Source organism: Hyalella azteca, unplaced genomic scaffold, assembly GCF_000764305.2.
Source record: "Hyalella azteca isolate HAZT.00-mixed unplaced genomic scaffold, Hazt_2.0.2 contig4783, whole genome shotgun sequence".
Taxonomy (NCBI): domain Eukaryota; kingdom Metazoa; phylum Arthropoda; class Malacostraca; order Amphipoda; family Hyalellidae; genus Hyalella; species Hyalella azteca.
In genome coordinates, this window is record NW_025934994.1 from 82,199 (window position 1) to 101,958 (window position 19,760).

The 19,760-nt window shown below is 37.2% G+C and overlaps 1 protein-coding gene across 1 annotated transcript; it reads right to left on the minus strand.

The window, feature by feature from the left end:
• Positions 1-1,835: 1,835 nt before the first annotated feature.
• On the minus strand, positions 1,836-15,522 carry LOC125177779 (head-specific guanylate cyclase-like). Its single transcript, XM_047880165.1, has 9 exons — positions 15,318-15,522; positions 14,160-14,324; positions 13,081-13,260; positions 10,550-10,688; positions 9,619-9,785; positions 5,277-5,420; positions 3,845-3,999; positions 3,412-3,522; positions 1,836-2,013 (listed from the first exon to the last, which is right to left on the minus strand). The coding sequence occupies exons 1-9, from the start codon at positions 15,501-15,503 to the stop codon at positions 1,926-1,928; spliced, it is 1,335 nt and encodes a 444-aa protein (XP_047736121.1). The 5' UTR covers positions 15,504-15,522; the 3' UTR covers positions 1,836-1,925.
• Positions 15,523-19,760: the final 4,238 nt, after the last annotated feature.

Below are 19,760 nucleotides of genomic sequence, written 5' to 3' on the forward strand. Positions count from 1 at the left end.
AACGTTTAGTTAAAAATTAACCAATTTATGTATGTAAGGTGTACTTATTTATGCCTATAATATATATATATATATATTAATTTATTATCAAAAGTTTATATAATTGTAAAAAATTTGGATTTTTTGTGCTTGAAGCTTGGCGCTGTTAATAAAAAATGGCTGTTGGGGCACGCATCCAGACTACTTATCGTTTCGGGATATTACATGGCCCTGAAATGTACTTATTAGTGGGAAAATCCCCAAAAATTTGGAAGAGGAAGGAATGGATTGGATCGTAAATTTGAATATGATTTTGCAATGTAATATTAATTCCATTCAAAATCTGCACGCTAATTATTTCCCTATTATGGAACTAGACTATAATACCAGTTCTTTTTAGAGACGATGGGTATGGCAGGATTTGGTATTCCAAAATTGAGAAAAAATTATTAAGCCCGGTCAACGCAAGGATTAACTGAAGGCTGTTAAATAAAGGTGCTGATCGAGCAAGAATATTTTACATATGAATCATGAGACTAAAAAAGGGCAAAAGAATTAGATTAAAAATTGAAATGCAAAGTAGAATTTTTGAGATAGTTTTATTTAAAGGTAATATGCTCATTGTTCTTCCTTTGAATTGAAACACAGGGGGGAGCTAATGGAAGCTCCGTGATAAAGGCGAGTCTGAGCTGATCTCTACTTAATCAATATACTTCAGCTTCAAAAATAATAACAGAGTACACGACGGCGGGATGCCAATATTGTAAGTATTCTATGTTAAGCACAGCTGTAGAGTCAACATTATTATTTACTCCGATAACAACTGTAAAATTGTGCAAAAAACTCGTGTGCATGCAAGCACATGTGACCAACTTCCACTGAGAATTCAATTAAAGTATTTCTGAACAGTTCAGGATAGTAAAAAATGTCCAAGACTTTAAAAACTAGTAATAGAAATATTTTTTGTTAAGCTTTTACCATTAATTTTTTGAGATTTTTCGAAGTCAGTAAAATATAAATTGAGTTGAGTAATATTTGGTGACTAACCTCACTTATTTTGCTTTAATAGGGCATAATCAGAACAACCTTTATTTACCAAAACACCGCTCACATTGACTGCAACACTTGAAAACACGATCGAAAACAGAGTTAGCAATTGTTAATGCTTTCTCTTCAAGCTCAAATATTGTAAAAAGTTAGTTTGAAGCTCTCTATCTGAAGTGGTTGCCTATATTGTACTTACAAGCTAACCCACAAAATAAAGCATGCGTTACTTGATAAAAATAATCAAGCGATGAGTAGGAAATAACTTCCGACTTTTCACCTTTCCTCAGAAGTAATGCGTTAACATTTTGCATAATTATTAATGAGATTTACTTAGAGCTCATCCATCTTAAAGAAGCGCAAGCTATGTATTCTAATGCCACTAATTACATACATGCAGCTTTCCTAGTAAAATTAAAGTGATAATCTATTGATGAATAGGAATTTGACATACAGTTATACAAAATATGGATGTTCTTGCAAAGTTGTGGCTTAGGACGACACTGTGGATTTGGCATCATCTTCACTTAATTGCGTTGTATGTATGCGACTCTCACTGACTTTCCCAACCCACGTCACTGTTCATAACGAAATAAATTTTTATGCATGGAAAGTTTTATTTCTGTTACTTATCATATCGAGGCATGGATGGTCGGAGCTCCTCAGCCACTTGCGTGGGTCGAGACATGGGTAGTTGAAGCCTCAACCACTCGCTGGTGTTGAGGAATGGGTAGTTGACGCCTCAGCCACTTGCGGTGGTCTAGGCATGAATGGAGTGCCTCAACCACTCGCTGGTGTTGAGGCATGGATGGTCGGAGCCTTAATCACTCGCTGGTGTTAAAGCATGGATGGTCGGAGCGCCTTAACCACTCGCCGGTGTTGAGGCATGGATAGTTAGTGGCTCATCGCTCACTCTCCTCACTCAGCACGTGGCTGAGGCCACGATCCACGTGCTGGGAGGCAGGGTAGCAAGGGTCCACGTCTGGGTGTCTGGGGGAACAAATTACGTGCAGAATAAAAGGGAATGACTGGCGATGGTGAAGAGGAAGGTCTAATAGATGTGATGGTAATAAATATCGGGGGTTCAGTTCTTGGTGTCTGGAGGGAAAAGGTTAGAGACAACAGAAAATGGACTGAACATTCCTATGTGAAGAGGGAGCTAATTTAATATGTGTGGTGGTAATAAAATTGCGGATTGTCGTTAGGAGCAAAATATATACAGATATATAAATATAATAAACATCGATGTATACAGGGAGCTCATCAATTTGTGTGATGGTAGTAAGTATCGTGCTTTCACTTCTCTGTGCCCGAGGGAACAAGTAAAATGAAATGGAATGAACATCCTTTTTGAGGGGGAAATTCGTTTAACATGGTATCAAAAATGAAAAGTTTACTTGTCGGCGATTGGAAAATGAAGACTGCACATAATAAAATAATTGTCATTTCCTAATGATCAGGATGAATGTTTATATGTTATTATATGGTTCATACGAAAGCCTTGTGTAGTGTAACATAGCAGGGAATACATTAAGATTTTTTAACAAGGAAATATCATTTTTCTTTTGCCAAATAATAAAGATGTTGATTCTCCTCTTAACACTCGAGTTTCCCGGCCACTGGCTGTGTTCAGTATCCACTCCAGTATCCATATACGCACTCGTGTGTGTGCAACAAGCACACCAAAGGTGTATAAACCTATTTTTAGAGCACAGCGCAAGAAGGTTTCGTATTAATGGAAGCACTCAGTGTCCTCATACATCGTCGTGCCTCGACGCAAAGGTACCAAAGGGAAATGCATCTTGAACGACCTAAACATGGCGGGATGTCAGGCTACTAAAATGGTAGAGCTCCTGTTGGTTAAGCGTGAACTCTGAACGAGAAAATACGCGCCATACGAGTGATATTATTAGAAGTTACTTTTAAGTGAGGAAAAGGACTGCTGTTCACATAAGAAATGTAGTTCATTTTCCAATATTTTATTTCTTCGGACGTTGCTTAAATTCTCCTGAACCTGCACCATCGCAAAAATATATACAAAAAGACGGTAGCAAGACGCTACCTACGTGTAGGAGTCAATGAAGTAGGGAATGCCTGGTAGATACTACGTACGTGTAGGAGTCAATGAATTAGGGAATGCCTGGTAGATGCTACGTACGTGTAGCAGTCAATGAAGTAGACAATGCCTGGTAGATGCTACGTACGTGTAGGAGTCAATGAAGTAGGGAATGCCTGGTAGATGCTACGTACGTGTAGGAGTCAATGAAGTAGGGAATGCCTGGTAGACGCTACGTACGTGTAGGAGTCAATGAAGTAGGGTATGCCTGGTAGGTGCTACGTACGTGTAGGAGTCAATGAAGTAGGGAATGCCTGGTAGACGCTACGTACGTGTAGGAGTCAATGAAGTAAGGTATGCCTGGTATGTCTTCAGGAAAACTTTTCGGCAAATCTGCCCTGGTGCGCGCAGTGAACTGGAAGCCTGGAGATTGGATCAGGTACCTGGGATGAATAGGAATATTATGTTACATCTTATGAACCGGAATATAAATTGTTCAATAATTTATTTACGGCAGCTTTGAATATTAAATAAACACCATTACAAAATATTTCACTTTTTTAGGTGTTGGGCCATTAGGGGATCAATCATTCAGGCGATCAATCATAATGTCCCTGGTGTTAACCATTTAAATCGGCTTCAGTGAATAGTTGAACCACTCGTTAATAGTTGAGACCCAGGCATTTGCTACCCATTAGTAGTCTCACTGTCTTTCATTGTGCAAGTCATCGAGTCTCTCACTGTTTGAATCATGGAGTCTCTCACTCGTAAGTGGTGGGGCTAACGTTGATCCTGAGAGCCTCCGAGGTTGACTCGAAGGAGTTCGCCAGAGTGACGTTGGAGCCAAACATACAATAGCGCGGCATAGCTGTCCCCACTACACCAGCCAGCACCGGACCAGTGTGAAGACCGATGCGCATCTGGAAGGCGCAATAAAATAATATTTAATGTAATATAATAGGTATGAAATAAAGCTTTTATCACCATTTCTGTTTGCATGATGCCATAATACAGACCGATGCGCATCTGCACCTCACAATAATATATTTTTTATTATATTTAATATTATGCAATAGGAATGAAATAAAGCTCTTATGACCACTTATGCCGGCATGACGCCATAATACAGACCGATGATCGTCAGAATCACAAAATAATATAATGTTTAATGTAATACAATAGGTATGAAATAAAGCTTTTTTCAGCATTTCTGTCTGCATGATGCCATAATACAGACCGTTGTGCATCTGCACCACACAAAACAATATAATATTCAATATAATACAAAATGTATGAAATAAAGCTGTTATCACCAGTTCTGTCTGCATGATGCTATAATACAGACCGATACACATCTGTACCACACAATACATAAAATATTAACTCAAGTACAATAGGCGCTGAGCTTATTAGAACAATAGTGAATGAGTGACTGCAGAATTTAACGCTGGAATATAATTTGATATGAAATGCCGATGCACAGATGGCACAGTGATTTGTATTGAATATATTCCGTAAAGAAATCGTAATTACCACTGAAAAATGTTCGTAAATAAGCACAAAATAGATGGAATATCCATTTTAACTCAGTGTTTGTCCCGGCAAAGTTGAAAATCTCCTTCACTTCTCATGAACAAGCACTTCTCATTTCTAGAGAGCTGTGGATAATCGATGAGGAACATAACAACTCCATTTTATAAATACATAAAATTATGTCAATGATGTCAATGGTTGATGGAACGATTCATGAAACAATATATTTTAAGACGAACATTTATTCTCAAACTCATCCCAAGATAAGTTTAAGATCGAAACTCTAAGCTGATCGCTTGGTAACTTTCCAACAGTTTTCATGAGGAAACTTTTCTTCTAATAAGTAATTCAATAAACATCAATAAACATCAATAAACATCATAAACATTGTCGTCTCCTTTTCACAGGAGACGACAATAATTCGTTAGTTCACCGTATAAAAGACCTATATTTGAAATATTTATGCACCGCTGATTAAATGTATAAGAACCAACAATGCTAAATCCAGTCTCACTCAATCATCAAAAATAAACATCATCAATATGAACCATCGTCAACAAGAACCATCATCATCGAGACCCATCATCAACAAGAACCATCATCAACAAGAACCATCATCAACAAGAACCATCATCAACAAGAACCATCATCATCAAGAACCTACCATGATAGGTTCGCCAGAGTGTGTCTGGTGGTAGGTGCAGGTCTCGAGCATCTGCATGGCCATCCATGCCACGCGCTGTGCGTGGTAGCGCGACTTGCGGTGTAGGTTGCCCGCTATGCAGTACGCGTCTCCAATCGTCTCAACCTGGCCAGTCATAACAACTTCGTGTATTAGAACAAATTGCTTACATTTAATTCTGAATTAATATTTTAGTTCAAACTGTTTCCCTATTATCCAGTTTTTAAGTCTGGAATGAACCCTGAGCTGCAAAATAATTAACTTTTTAATTCTGGAATGAACCATGAGCCGCAGAACATTGCAACGACCGCAGTAGCTGTTGCCTGCATTGCGTTTGAATCGTTCAAGATCGGAAAAATGGAAGATTAGAAAGATTTAGAAATATTAGAAGTGACGAGTGATTTATTACAGCTGGGATGCAATCAAATTTGCGAGTAGCAGTCACCGTAAATTCATTTAATTTGTGCTAAAAATTGTAGTCAATGTTCCAATATTCGCGACCTGAGTCGGAATGATTGATATTAGACAAACATATTTTGTGAATAATTAATGCTGGCTGGACATCGCGTGGCACACGAAAGGGCAAACTGTCAATCGAGCCAGCATCTCTGCATTAAAACATTCATGCAAGATGACGTTATAATGAATTTAAATAAATTATTATCTAAGATTACGATTTTTGATCTTTGACTACCAGCAGCCACGCATGTGTTGAGCTCCAGGGACCATGTCTCGCAATTTCCTTCTCAGCAGGACCAGAAGAATTATCTCGTCCCCGTGTCTGGACGTCTTGATGACATCAAATTGGTATATTGGCAGTCTAAGAATTCGTTCATGGCCTTATACGAGGCGAGTTTTCAAAGTAAGTACCGCTTTGACAGGAGGAAATCTTTCAGCTAAGGACGAAATCGTGATTCGTTTGTTTTCTTTCACTTTAGGATAATTATAAAAAAATAATAATAATAATAATAATAATAATAATTGTAATCGCAATTTTTCACATGTACGCTTCACGTAATCTTTCTGTTTGGACCTTCAGTCATCCGACCGAAGTTTACCTGGACATAAATTGTCATTCGTAGTTTAAACCTCTTTAGTGGCAAATACTTCGGTGAGTTTTGTCCTGCAATTTATTAGTCTTTCATTATTGATTCTGATACGATATTCTTTTGGTTAACTTGGATTTAATTTTGCTCATATTTGTTTATCTTGTGTATTAGATAGCTAATATTTCTTATGTCAAACTTGCAGAAACTATGTTTTCAAGATCACCCAAATAAAACTCCTTGAAACCTGAGTGTCGAAAATTCGCCTAAGCCACTAGGGCTTAACAATAATAATAATAATTTAATTGATTTGGCAATGAATGTCAATTGATTCGAAGCCTTGTACACAGAGGAACGTACGCACTTTGCAATAGGTATTTTCAATAGGTGGAGGCAATTTAAAAACACGTAAACAGATGTAGACTCGATAGGAGGGTTCCGTAAAAATAATCTTGGGAACAACACAAGTAATATACAAGAAAAGGATACTGATGAAAATCGTTAAAATTCATCATAGATAATATTAGGCACATCGAAAAATATGTGCGGAAAAATATAATAGAACCCCAGCTGTTCATTGCAAGTTGACGCCTGGGGAATTGTATTTACAATCCCACAGAACTACAATTAACTCACCTTTTTTGATATAGAACTTCAAAATTTTTAGAATGCTGACAACGCTCTGCAAGTAAGCCATTTCAGTTATCGTTAACCTAGGTTGTGTGTGTGAAAACATCCAATTAATTATCAGAGCAACATATACCCAGCCAATAATTTTCCAGCATTGGACTGACTTTGGCCAAATATTTTCCATTTTAAACTCTCAGAAAAAATTTAATCGCGCCTCAGAGAGAAAGTTTCATTGAATAACAAGGTATGTTATTAATATTCAGAGGAAAAAAGAGCTAATATAACATGAGCCGCGGAAGGAAAATTTTGTGAGAAAATAAACTGCTTATTTAATAAGTAATAGTCATTTACTTTATTGCTAAATTCATCAATAAAATCACAATGAACACAAATTTTTCTTCGTTTGTTTTATTTATACACGAATGATTAGCTATTCTTAAAACGTTTATATGCAAAAATGATTCGTAATCATTCCTATCGCATCGTCTGTTGTGGGTAAAATTATTGAAATCCACGCAGTTTTCATTTGAAGGGATAAAACTACAACACTTTAGTAACAGGAGTAACGTAATTAACTGCGAACGAGGCCGTGACTAATTCGAACTGAAAGCCAAAGGAGAGAGAGCATCGATCAGTTACGATATAGCATAGTTTAATGTTATCTCGAGCTGGGCGCTGGTAGACAATTTAACTAAATAATATACCACATTACACAAACTGCAAAAACTTTGTATTACTAATTTTTATTTAATCAATTGAAAGCGGAAGAAGCAAAAAATAATAATTATTCGCGAAATTATTATTCGAAATAATTATTCGCGGTATGAAAAAAGCCTATTCTAAAGCCAAGAACTATTTTACTAAAACTCCATAAGTTTTTCCTGGGTTACGGAATTGATAGGAATCACTGTGTGTAGATTGTTGAGCTAAACATTGTTATCACATGAATGGGCAGTCAACTAAAATAATTGAAAACCAGCTCTAAATGCAAGGGAAGCTATCATTTTGCGAAGCTACATCTGAAATAAAAAATTGAGCTATATTAATTCACCGGAATATTTGTTCCTTTGAGTCCCAGCTGACCAATAATTGCAAATCTACCATCAAAGGTAGACATTTGGCTACTAAATCTCCCCCAAGCTCATTCAGCCATTGCACAATGGGCCAATTTTAAATAATGCGATTTGTTCATTTTTTTCTGACAGAACAAAAACTCGTGCCTTGTCTGAAAAACTTCTGATTGCCCCGAGTGTAGCGCTCTACTGCAAAATTAGTTCCCTTTGAAGAGTTAAACCGTGAAGGAGAGAAGGAACCTGGAAGTTTCTTTGAAAAATAATTATGATTAAATAAAGTGTCTAGCGAGCGCGAAGACTTGGAAATAAATACTGAACTCTGAAGCATAGATATCATTTTAATTGCTGCATAAACTAAATCTTTGAGGTCATGCAGGCAATTTAATGAGATTAAAGTTTGAATTAATGTTGAGCCATTAAAATCCCGGTTATTAAAGATGGCGGTCACATAGCAACCAACAACAGTGCCTGGAAATTCTGGCCTCGAATTAATGGTAAAATGTCTTCGAATTACTGCAAAAAAATTCTTTTACGTAGGCCGCCGAAAATTCTTCTCGTATCATCCTGTGAATTTCTGTGGCGTTATATTAGTATAAAAACTTGAAAATAGATCTAAATTAATAACTAATTTCAGAATGTAAAACGCACTGCAGGAGACTTTTATCTCATTCAAAACTTTATATATATAGAAGCAGTGCCACATGATACTTTACTCTGAATGTTGTATAAATGTTAGTTTTTAGTGTTCAACGAATAAAAAATGTATTGCATCAATTTGTAATCAGCTCAAATATATAGCAAGATTTTAGAAACATTCAATAATTTTTGATAAAAATTGACCTCAACCAGGGAATTTTTGACAAATTATGTCAATCAATTATGTTTATTCATGAAAATATGTAGGTCAACTGAAAAATAAACAGTTATCTCATTATAGATTAATTGAATCTTGCGTTGACTTTTGTAAACATTGGGATTATCAACTTTCAAAGTTATGATTAAAAGAATAATACCCCTGAGTTACAATGGCTGACAACATTTTATTTGCTGGAATCATCAGTAGTTTCATTTTGAATCGTGACTCAAGCTCATTGGCGGGAGTTCCGTCAAGCCACTAGCATTTCTGAAATAATCAAGATTCTGGCGATGTCAGTCGAGCTCGAGCCCGACGTCAGATTGTTAAGCCATTCTCCACGGGCCACTGAATTCTGACTGAAATATTCGCGCAGACTGTTCTGATTTCAGACCGGCCGACATAGGCAGATATTCTTGCAATCCCGCGCCTTCTTGAGTCGTCTTACGACCGATGTTGGGTTGACAGTTTATGAGAAACCAACATTTTTACTGCAGACACTTTTTTCACATGAAGTTTATGACAAACATTCTCTTCCGATGTGCATACCTTGAACTGTCGAGTGGATCAGAATCTTTCTCAACTCATCGCTTTGCAATCGTCATAATTTTTCACTATTCGAACGCGTCTTTTTTAATATGTAATCAGAATTTTTATACGAAACACTAATAGCCTTATGCAAGGTGAGTTTTACAACATACTTTATCAGGTACAGTCCCCACCTTGTAGACGTCGAGTTGTCCACAGAAGACGTCGAACTTGGTGTAGAGGTCCTGAAGCATGGAGATCACCATGAACGGCGTCGCTGTCGAGCAGATGGACGTGAAGCCGACGATGTCGCTGAATAACATCGTAACAGCTTCGTGCTTCTGCGCGTCGATCACTTCCCCTGTTTGATTAAGAGGGCGAAAAATTAGTAAAAATGCACAATTGATTAAAATTATAATAAGAAATTTGTTCAATAACGGTTAATGCCGACCATTTATTCGGGGAAATGAAAGTCCAAACAGAGAATAAGAAGAAGCAGAGGTTGCCTAGGCTTCTTGCCTGCATTTCGTCGTCAGATTTTTTAACTTAAATTTATTCACTTCATGTCTAAAATATATTTCTCTAACCGAATTGTAAGATAATTTTAACGGTTTAAAAAATTATATCTTTTATTTTTCACAATCTTCATATCGTACAGGCGTTCAAGTATGAGACGACTGACGAGATTCTGGCAAGGGTGTCCGACAGGCTGAATATCGACTAAAGAAATGTTTTTTTAGCTTAAAATCCTTGACATTTATCTTAGAAACTGGGACGGTCCTCCCCTTAGCTTTATAATTTTTATCTTTCAGAAATCGGTATTAAACTTATTTTTGAATTATTAAACATTTTTTGAACCTAAACTTTACCACACTAAAATTTGGGTCACTGAATACAATAGTTAGATGCACTAACATCCTTATTAATTGATTACTCATGAGATATTGATTCATGCGCATGAGACAATTTGTAACTTTTTAATTGTAAATTGTCTTAAAACTCTCAACCAACTGTGGACAAGAAAATATTCATTCACGATTCGTCGAATTATCGAAGAAAACTACGATTATAAGCAGGCGTGGAAATGTATTTAGAAGAATTTTCTAGATTTAATGCCCAGCTTACCGAGCCAAAGACGCTTAGCGATATCGGGCGGGAAGATGAGGTGCAGAAGCGACACGTTCTTCTCGCGTTCTTCATCGACTGCCTTGTTTGCCTCCACGATGTTCTCTTTAATTTGAGTCATGCGGCGTTTGATGCTGTCCTGTAAAGGGGTATACCGAAATGCTTAAATTTTTATGCTTTATGAAATTATTATTTGTTTATAAAATTTACCTGCCGAAATATTGAAACTTTCCAGAACGAAGCAAACGACAAAAGAGAACAAAACAAAAATCAGATAGCAGATAAAAGTTGCATGCAGTTCGGCAAGTTTTTACTTTGAAAACAAAGTCTCCCAACTTTCAAACATGGAGGAGGTTGGCCTGGCTTCCTGCAGGGATAAAATGTACCTAGTTCTGCGCAGGGACGAAATGTACCTAGTTCTGTGCAGGGATGAAATGTACCTAGTTCTGCGCAGGGACGAAATGTACCTAGTTCTGCGCAGGGACGAAATGTACCTAGTTCTGTGCAGGGACGAAATGTGTCTAGTTCTGAGCAGGGATGAAATGTACCTAGTTCTGTGCAGGTATAAATGTGTCTATTACTGTGCAGGGACGAAATGTACCTAGTTCTGTTCAGGGATAAATGTGCCTAATTCTGCGCAGGGACGAAATGTACCTATTTCTGTGCAGGGACGGAATGTCCCAAGTTCTGTTCAGGGATAAATGTACCTAGTTCTGTGCAGGGACGAAATGTACCTAGTTTTGTGCAGGGACGAAATGTCCCTAGTTCTGTTCAGGGATAAATGTGCCTAGTTCTGTGCAGGGACGAAATGTACCTAGTTCTGTGCAGGGATGAAATGTACCTAGTTCTGTGCAGGGATAAATGTGCCTAGTTCTGGGCAGGTATGAAATGTACCTAGTTCTGTGCAGGGATGAAATGTACCTAGTTCTGTGCAGGGATAAATGTGCCTAGTTCTGGGCAGGTATGAAATCACCTAATTCCCTGAGGCAGGGGAAAATTCTCCATTTTTCCTTCAGGGACAACGTTTCCTTAATTTAAATCAGAGGATTTCTTCGACTTTCTGCGTCACTCGCTGAAAATTGGAGGCGCAACTTGAAATTTATATGAATGCATTGAACTCGTCAGTTCATATAAATATTCAACCAAATGGTTATATTTTCAATGATTTAATTCGAGGTAATCCTAAATTCTGATCTGAAATAACTTCTCCAGCTATGGGGATCATTGTGATTTATTTTAGAGCTTTAATGCGAGTGAACATATTATTCTGAACCTATTAGTGTACACTTCCATAATGCTTGCACCTATTACCCTATTTGCGAACACATTCTATTTCCTCTCTTGCATCAACATAACGGTTGTTTGCTTCATCTGTAATGTAAATGTATTCTCCCGAACTGTTTTGTAGCGAAGCGAAAGTTTGTTCGCTGCTAGGAGAGCTGAGTGACATAATGAGGTATCGGTTACCGATGCTGTCGATACTTCCAGACCACAAACCACTTCAGTGGCGGTCGTCTTTGAGAAGTGAAGAAGAACTTCGGGAGGGGTTTACGGGAAGTTCCATTGAAGGAGTGGTAAATATTAACGAAAGTGACTTGTCTGCATTATAAGTAATTACAAATTTGTACCGTGACACTGAAGTGCTAGCGAGTTAAGTTCCACTCTGTGAAATGATGAAACTTTTTTTTAATAGTGAGGCAGTATTTAGCTTCTCGTGGTTCAACCTTGCCCAGTTTGACCGGGAAAAAAGGTGCATCAGTGCTAAATGTAATTCATAATAAAATGTAAATAAATAAATATATGTAAATAAAAAAAAATGTAAATTGGTCATATTTGGACAATATGACTAAAACTTTTTCTCAGTGTATAGACCAGTTGGTGGCCAATATCATAATTTACCTTGATGATTTCACGAGAAGAAAAAATATGAGCAGAACTACCAACATCATCGAATTTTATCATTTAGAAAATATTATTTCTGTTTAAACTTTAATGTCGGTGATTTCTAATAAATAATAAAGTTTTCGATAATAATATGTTAAATAAATATAGTACATAATAATGTACTATATTTCTAACAATAATGAAAGCTTTTTCATCATCATTTAAAACAACTAGCTATCATCCTGGACAGCGCGATACGAACTCCTGCGACACGTAATCATTAACGAAATCAAATGCAGTACAAAACTCACCGCGATGAGGCAATCTGCCAAAATAATTCTAACTCTCTTCCTATTGACTATTGATCAATGAATATTTAGACATAGGGGTGATATATGCACATATTTATTTTTACAATTTTATTCGTTTTGAATTGTAATTCATTATATTTTACACGTTTCATTGAAGACCGGGCTATGAGTTAAAAAAAACTAATAAGAAAATAACCAATAAAACATTTTCTGGTCTTCATTCAAACTTGTCTAAAAAACATTTCTCTATATACAATTCCTTATAACTAATTAAATATTCAAAATTCTACATATATAATAACAGTTTTATACTTTTAATGGAAATAATTCGATTACCTGAGCCCTGGACTGCTCGCCCACGAGGATGACGTCACGGGTGGCGTCGTGTATGGGGATGTCGGAGATGAACAGACCGCGCGATGTGAGACCCTCCAGACTGTCGAGTAGCGGGGACCCCACGAACAGCAAACTCTTGCTCTCCGGGCAGTCTACCATCTGACCCTTCAGCTCCATGGGCTGGGCAATAACTATTATCAATAACACTAAACAATCTGACCCTTCAGCTCCATGGGCTGGACAATAACTATTATCAATAACACTAAACAATCTGACCCTTCAGCTCCATGGGCTGGACAATAACTATTATCAATAACACTAAACCATCTGACCCTTTAGCTCCATGGGCTGGGCAATAACTATTATCAATAACACTGAACCATCTGACCCTTTAGCTCCATGGGCTGGGCAATAACTATTATCAATAACACTGAACCATCTGACCCTCTAGCTCCATGGGCTGAACAATAACTATTATCAATAACACTGAACCATCTGACCCTTCAGCTCCATGGGCTGGACAATAGCTATCATCAATAAGATTAAACCATTTGACCTATCAGCTCCATGGGCTGGGTAATTAACGTTATCAACCAAGCGGTATACTAGATGGTGCCAAAGAGTACCAAAAGAACTTTCCGACAAAGCATTATATGGAATTAATGATCCATCCATTATGCTTTATTGCTTAGTTATGTTATGTGTTTAGCATATTTCTCTAAGCGCCTTATATGCTACTATATAGTACGTTAGCCCGACGAATCTCGGGACTGATAATAATCTCTGTCTGGACTGATATCACGACTAATATCCTGGCACGATTAATGTCGTGGATATGCGCTAGAACAGCCTTTATATTCACGGTGTCAGGCTACAAACACACAAACTATCTCATTGGAATTACATATATTAAATAAACGTACCATATTGAGTATAACAGTATAATTTCTCGCATCTTATAGGATTTTTAAGAGCAAATGTAAGTGCTCTCAAATCGTAGCTAAAATAACCGCTTGCACCTATAAACATCCCATTCAATCCCATTCATTTTACCGCTCGTCTCACAGCTCCAAGCTCACCTCTACTTTGCGTTTACTGCTCAGCTGTTTTTTGATGGAGAGGACGTAAGCAGTGTTGAGTCGAGCAGAAATCTCTTTATACTCGAGCGGGACTCGCTCAGGCGACACAACTTTGAAGTATTTGCTCACTTTGTCACCTTCTTTCTCGGCCTTCACTCCGTAGATCTGCCACAAACGCAGTCGGGTGATGTTACAAGATTCATCAATACGTCTTTACGAGTTCGCTTGAGTTCGTGTAGACGAATTTCGAGTTTTTTACAAAAGACGTCTATCAAGTCCCATCATAGGTAAGTGTTAGTCTAAAAATTATGACAAACACTTGCAAGTGCTAAATAAAAATTTGACACTGCATGGACGTATAAATCCTGCAAATGCGGGAAAAAAGAAAAAATCATCCATAAAATTGTCAGCTCAGATGATACGACCTCAAATAATAATATGTCAACAACTTATTGCATTTTCAGCTACTTTCTGCTCAAATAAAATTAAAGTTCTAGTTATACTGGATTTGGGTGAGGTTTTGAGCGATTGGATTTATTTGAATATTTTTCTATTCTCACATTGTGGCACTGAAGATTAAAAATCGCATGTTAAAGCTAGGTCTAAAGTTAAAAAAAAATAAAATCTCAAAACGATCGAAGCAAATTATCAACAAACCTGACTAATGTTTTTGGGTGGTGAAGGACACAGAAAATATTTATGATGTTAAGAGGTGAGCAGAAGAATATCGTGGCGGTAAAAAGTTAGGATGAGCACAGACCGCAGAATGCAGGTAATAACTTCTTTCAACGAAGGATTCTGCAGCATATTCTTTAACAATATGTGGTAGATAATTGGGAAGATGATTTCAAGTGACAAAGGAGTGAGAAAATAACAATAAAATTAAGCGTGAGTAGTTGAGGTCGCATGACTGCAATGAATGTACGAGGACATAATTTTCACAGCAATGAGATGAATAGTGTGAATTATAAACGGATGGCCCTAAGTTAGGGATGATTCAGGACACAATTTTCACTTTCATGAGGTCAAAAGCTAGCAACTTATCGTAGGGGCTTACGCGGCTCTGTGTTTGAGAAAACTTTAACTTTAAAGAATAGTTTAAAAAGTTTAAATGGTTCTTAAGGTTTAAGACCGCTTCTATTAAAGTTTATGTCTGACCTGCACCAGCGCCGTGCCGATTTGTATGAACTTCATCTTGCGGTCGCAGACGAAGTGCCAGGGGAAGGCGCTGCAAAAGGTCGATACGTTCATCTTCGAGTCAGCCACGTCGCTCGAGAGCTGCTGGAATGAATCCTCCAGCAGCCCTCGGGCGTACACTTCTTCTTCTTCCCGAACCCTGGGCATTTTTGCACTTCTTGCAGCAGCTTCTGGATCTTGTCGATCTTGCCCCCAAAGAGTTGGAAGAGTGTTTTTACCGCTACAAGTTGGGTCACTTTTTTGATCGACGAAATCCTCTGAGTTCTCAGGTATACTTCTGCATTCTCCAGCAGATGGCGGAGATTGTCCACTGTCGTTTTCTAGATCCGGGTTTTTGTGACCTATTTCTAAAATATCTTGAGACTTAGTAATACCTAGAAGCTCTAGTTCTTTACTATCTAGTGTGTCACTATTTAGGACGGTGCTCTCGCGATCTACAGCTTGTGTTTTGTCGGGCCTGTTTATGTTAACATTTTTAGATCTGTCGCCGTTCAAGGGACGCAGATCGCATGATCCTTCTTCCGTGATGGCATACTTGAAATAATAGCGATGCCCATCCAGACGACAAGGAGCACAAACCGAGCTCTTCGTCTTGACCTTTCGTCGGAACACGAACTCGCTTATTCCTTCAATGGCTCCGCCCATGAAATATCTTAAAGGTTCACGATTGGTATAGAAATGTAAAGAAAGTTGTCCTCCTTGGCGATTGCAGAGCAGAGTTGGCACGTCGTTTTTAGTTGATAATTGATTAGCTTGGTCCGGAGCTTGCTGAAGAATGTCTAGTACTCCCGTGAGGTTTGTGAGGAAGCCTTCGAGGTTGTATCCTAAGCTAGATAAAGGCTTTCTGTAGAGAAGCTCGCACTCCATAGCGAACCTCCTGCCAAACTCGCTCATAAAATCTTCTTCTGATATCTCTGTGGATTAAAAATATAACGTCAAACAAATTAACTACCGCTTTCAAATTCAAGAAATTAGCTTTTGATTCTGAAAAATCTGAAGAATTTCGTATCATGACAACGTTATGCAAAAAGATAATCGCTGCCAAAAATTTATGCAATCATAAGATTATCGCTGCCGAAACATCAAATGCTATGTGAGCTGAACGGCATCAGCTTAACAGAAGCTTACCAAGCTGTTAGGAAAGTGAAAGCAACATGTCACTTACCGAGCTGTTTGGAGAGTGACAGCAACATAACACTTACCGAGCTGTTTGGAAAGTGACAGCAACACGTAACTTACCGAGCTGTTTGGAGAGTGACAGCAACATGTCACTTACCGAGCTGTTTGGAGAGTGACAGCAACAAAACATGTCGTCAACTTACCGAGCTGTTTGGAGAGTGACATCAACATGTCGTCAACTTACCGAGCTGTTTGGAGAGTGACATCAACATGTCGTCAATGTGCCAGTCGTCGTAATCCTTTAATCCATCCGCAACGATGCTTAGTTTCCGTCTGAAACACATCGTGTGAGAATTATCACTTTCGAACTCACAGCAAAAATTAAGTTACACAAGAAAACAGGAGTGGTTGCTGAACGTGATCAAATTATTTGAGATTGATACTAGATATATAATGTCAGTTCATCTAACAAACGTTGTTATTACTCATTTATGACGTTAAACTGTTACTCTGTTTCGTAATGCTCAGGAATTTATCATCGTTTAATATCATTAATATCATTTATCATTAATTAATAAAATTATTAATACATATTAATTAATAAAATATTACAGTAGGAACATCCATAAAAAATTAACACATTTAGAAATGACTTCACTTATATTCCCAATTTAACAGCCCATTATATATATTTTAATGAAGGTTTTGCTTGCAGCATAGACTGAATATAAAAACGCAGGACACTCAAAATTAGGATTAATAAATATACTCATGATATCTTGCTTTCCGGATAAGTTTAAATTAACTTCATTACTTTTTAAATGTTAAATTGCAAAATCATACAAGTTCTCGAGGCAGACCAGCTTTCCTGTTACCATGAAGATGCATCGGTAAGTGAGGAAGATACCCAATATCAAGAGCATATATTTACTCCAGGAAGCGACTCTCTTTTGGTTTTATTCACACTTTTGCTTCTCAGATATTGTTGGCTTCGTAAAGCCTCAACATTTTTGATGATTTATGCAGAGAGAACGTCGCAACATGGCTCTAGTTCACAACATGAATTTAACATTTCAAAATGTTAAGGTCACAACATCGATGAATTCACAACTTTTCTTAGTATAGACGCCGCATATTAATAACTTAGACGAGTTCATGCCGCCTTGTAGGAAACTCTATACCAATCCAGAGCAAGGAAATTCGCACTAATTTTGATGAAGACATTTTGAAACCTCCCTGATGAAATTAACTAAGAATATCAAGAAATATATTTATTTTATGATGAGCTTGTCGTGACGAAGGTCTGAATAATCAGTGTTTCGTTGGGGCCCCGACGAAATGGAAATTGTTATTTCTGACATTAAAGAAAACGTTTTAACTTTGTATTAGGAATTGAGTCCCCATGATTAATTATTTCGAAAATCTCAGCAACGAATTTCGGAGTTGATATAGAAGTATACTTACTAGCTTCCTGCAGTCGCTTGCAGAGAAAATGGGTAAGTAAGTACCCATTTTCTCTGTAAATGAGTAAGTTTCTAACAGGGTTCAACTAGATCAGGGTTCAACTAGATCTCACTAATAAACGCAAATATATACGCCACAGTTGATTCAACGCAGTTTGTTACAAACTAAGCAATTTCTTATAGATATCTACGATTAATTATATAATTTTAGGCATTGTACGAGTTGATACAGATCATGGATGATTAATCCCAATAATATTGATGAGAAATGGGCAGCATGAAGCCTCAGTGATGAGAATGTTGGACTTAGTAGCGCATACTGAGATCTTTTATAATGTCGTACGTGACCCACATCAAAACATTGCGTTTGTGTTGGAACCTGATTACTTTTGTGTTGTATTTTTATTTATTTAATTTCTTCTTAATTTATTTCTAATTGAATTTTTTGACCTGTAGAGTTTCAAAAATGTACTCATAACCTACGAGTCATTGTTACGAGTGGACTCTCCACATGACCTACCTCAGGTTCTTCATCTCAGTGTCGCCGGCACTGAGCATTTTATCCAGCGCCTGGAGCACCACATCCGCCTGCACCGGGGCAATAATTGTTACTTCACAACAATTTATTTATGCTGCATATAACTGCTCATAATTATGGAAATGACATGTTAAATTAAGACAAATCAATCTCCTCATGCTCATGTGTCTCAATCAACTCATGTGTCTCAATCTGCTCATGTGTCTCAATCAACTCATGTGTCTCAATCTGCTCATGTGTCTCAATCTGCTCCTGTGTCTCAATCTGCTCATGTGTCTCAATCTGTTCATGTGTCTCAATCTGCTCATGTGTCTCAAATCTGCTCATATGTGTCTCAATGGTTTCTTTCAGTAACGATCTTGGCAATACTTATTTTTAATGCATTTGAATGTTTCAATAAATGATTTGATTCCTATAATTCAAAAGTGTACATATTCTACCTCGATGGTAATATTTCAATAATGAAAAATAACGAAAATTTATCGATGTATTGTGAAGCAACCTATTTGATTCTTGCCAAATATAGGAACGAAAGCCTACATCACAATAGAGTAAATGAATAATTAACAAAAATTGTAATAGAAGAAGAATTAGAAACATAAAACTGATTTTTTATTTTGACGGGATTCAATCCTACGTTTCATCTTTATTTGCAGCATACATTAAATTGAAGTGAAATTAGTTAGAATACCAAAATTGCCTTCGAAAACTTGAAAGCAAATAAAATTCTATTGTGTGGTAAAGTTTGTACAAGATTATTATCAAACTCTCGCATTTGGCAAAAAAATTGTGCGTTACCTGACGATATAAATTCTTCATTATAGAAAAATTCAACAGTCATTCCTTTATAAAAATTGGCAAGCTGCTCTTTAATAAAAGACCCTACAAGCTACCTGTAGGGAAAGAATCATTACTCTAACGCATCACGATCCTGAAATTGATGATATTGAGGTTTACGATTCCGAATAAAATTATTTGAGTATGTGTGTGTGAGTATGTGTGTATGTGTGTGTGAGTATTTGAGTGTGTGTGCGTGGGTGCATGTGAAACCTGCGCTCGAGAATGACATCGCTTTTTCAAAGAGTACTATGCGAATAGCTGAAATGAAATTTCATTAAGGTTATAAGCTGCTTTAAATATTAACGAGGCTGGAAATATTTGAAAAAGTCATAATTAATCGATTACATGACTTTCTTATTCACATGCTTATTCTTGACTTTCTTATTCACACTGCATCAGTAAGGCAACTTGTAATTCAACTGAATTTGAAACATCCACGATATT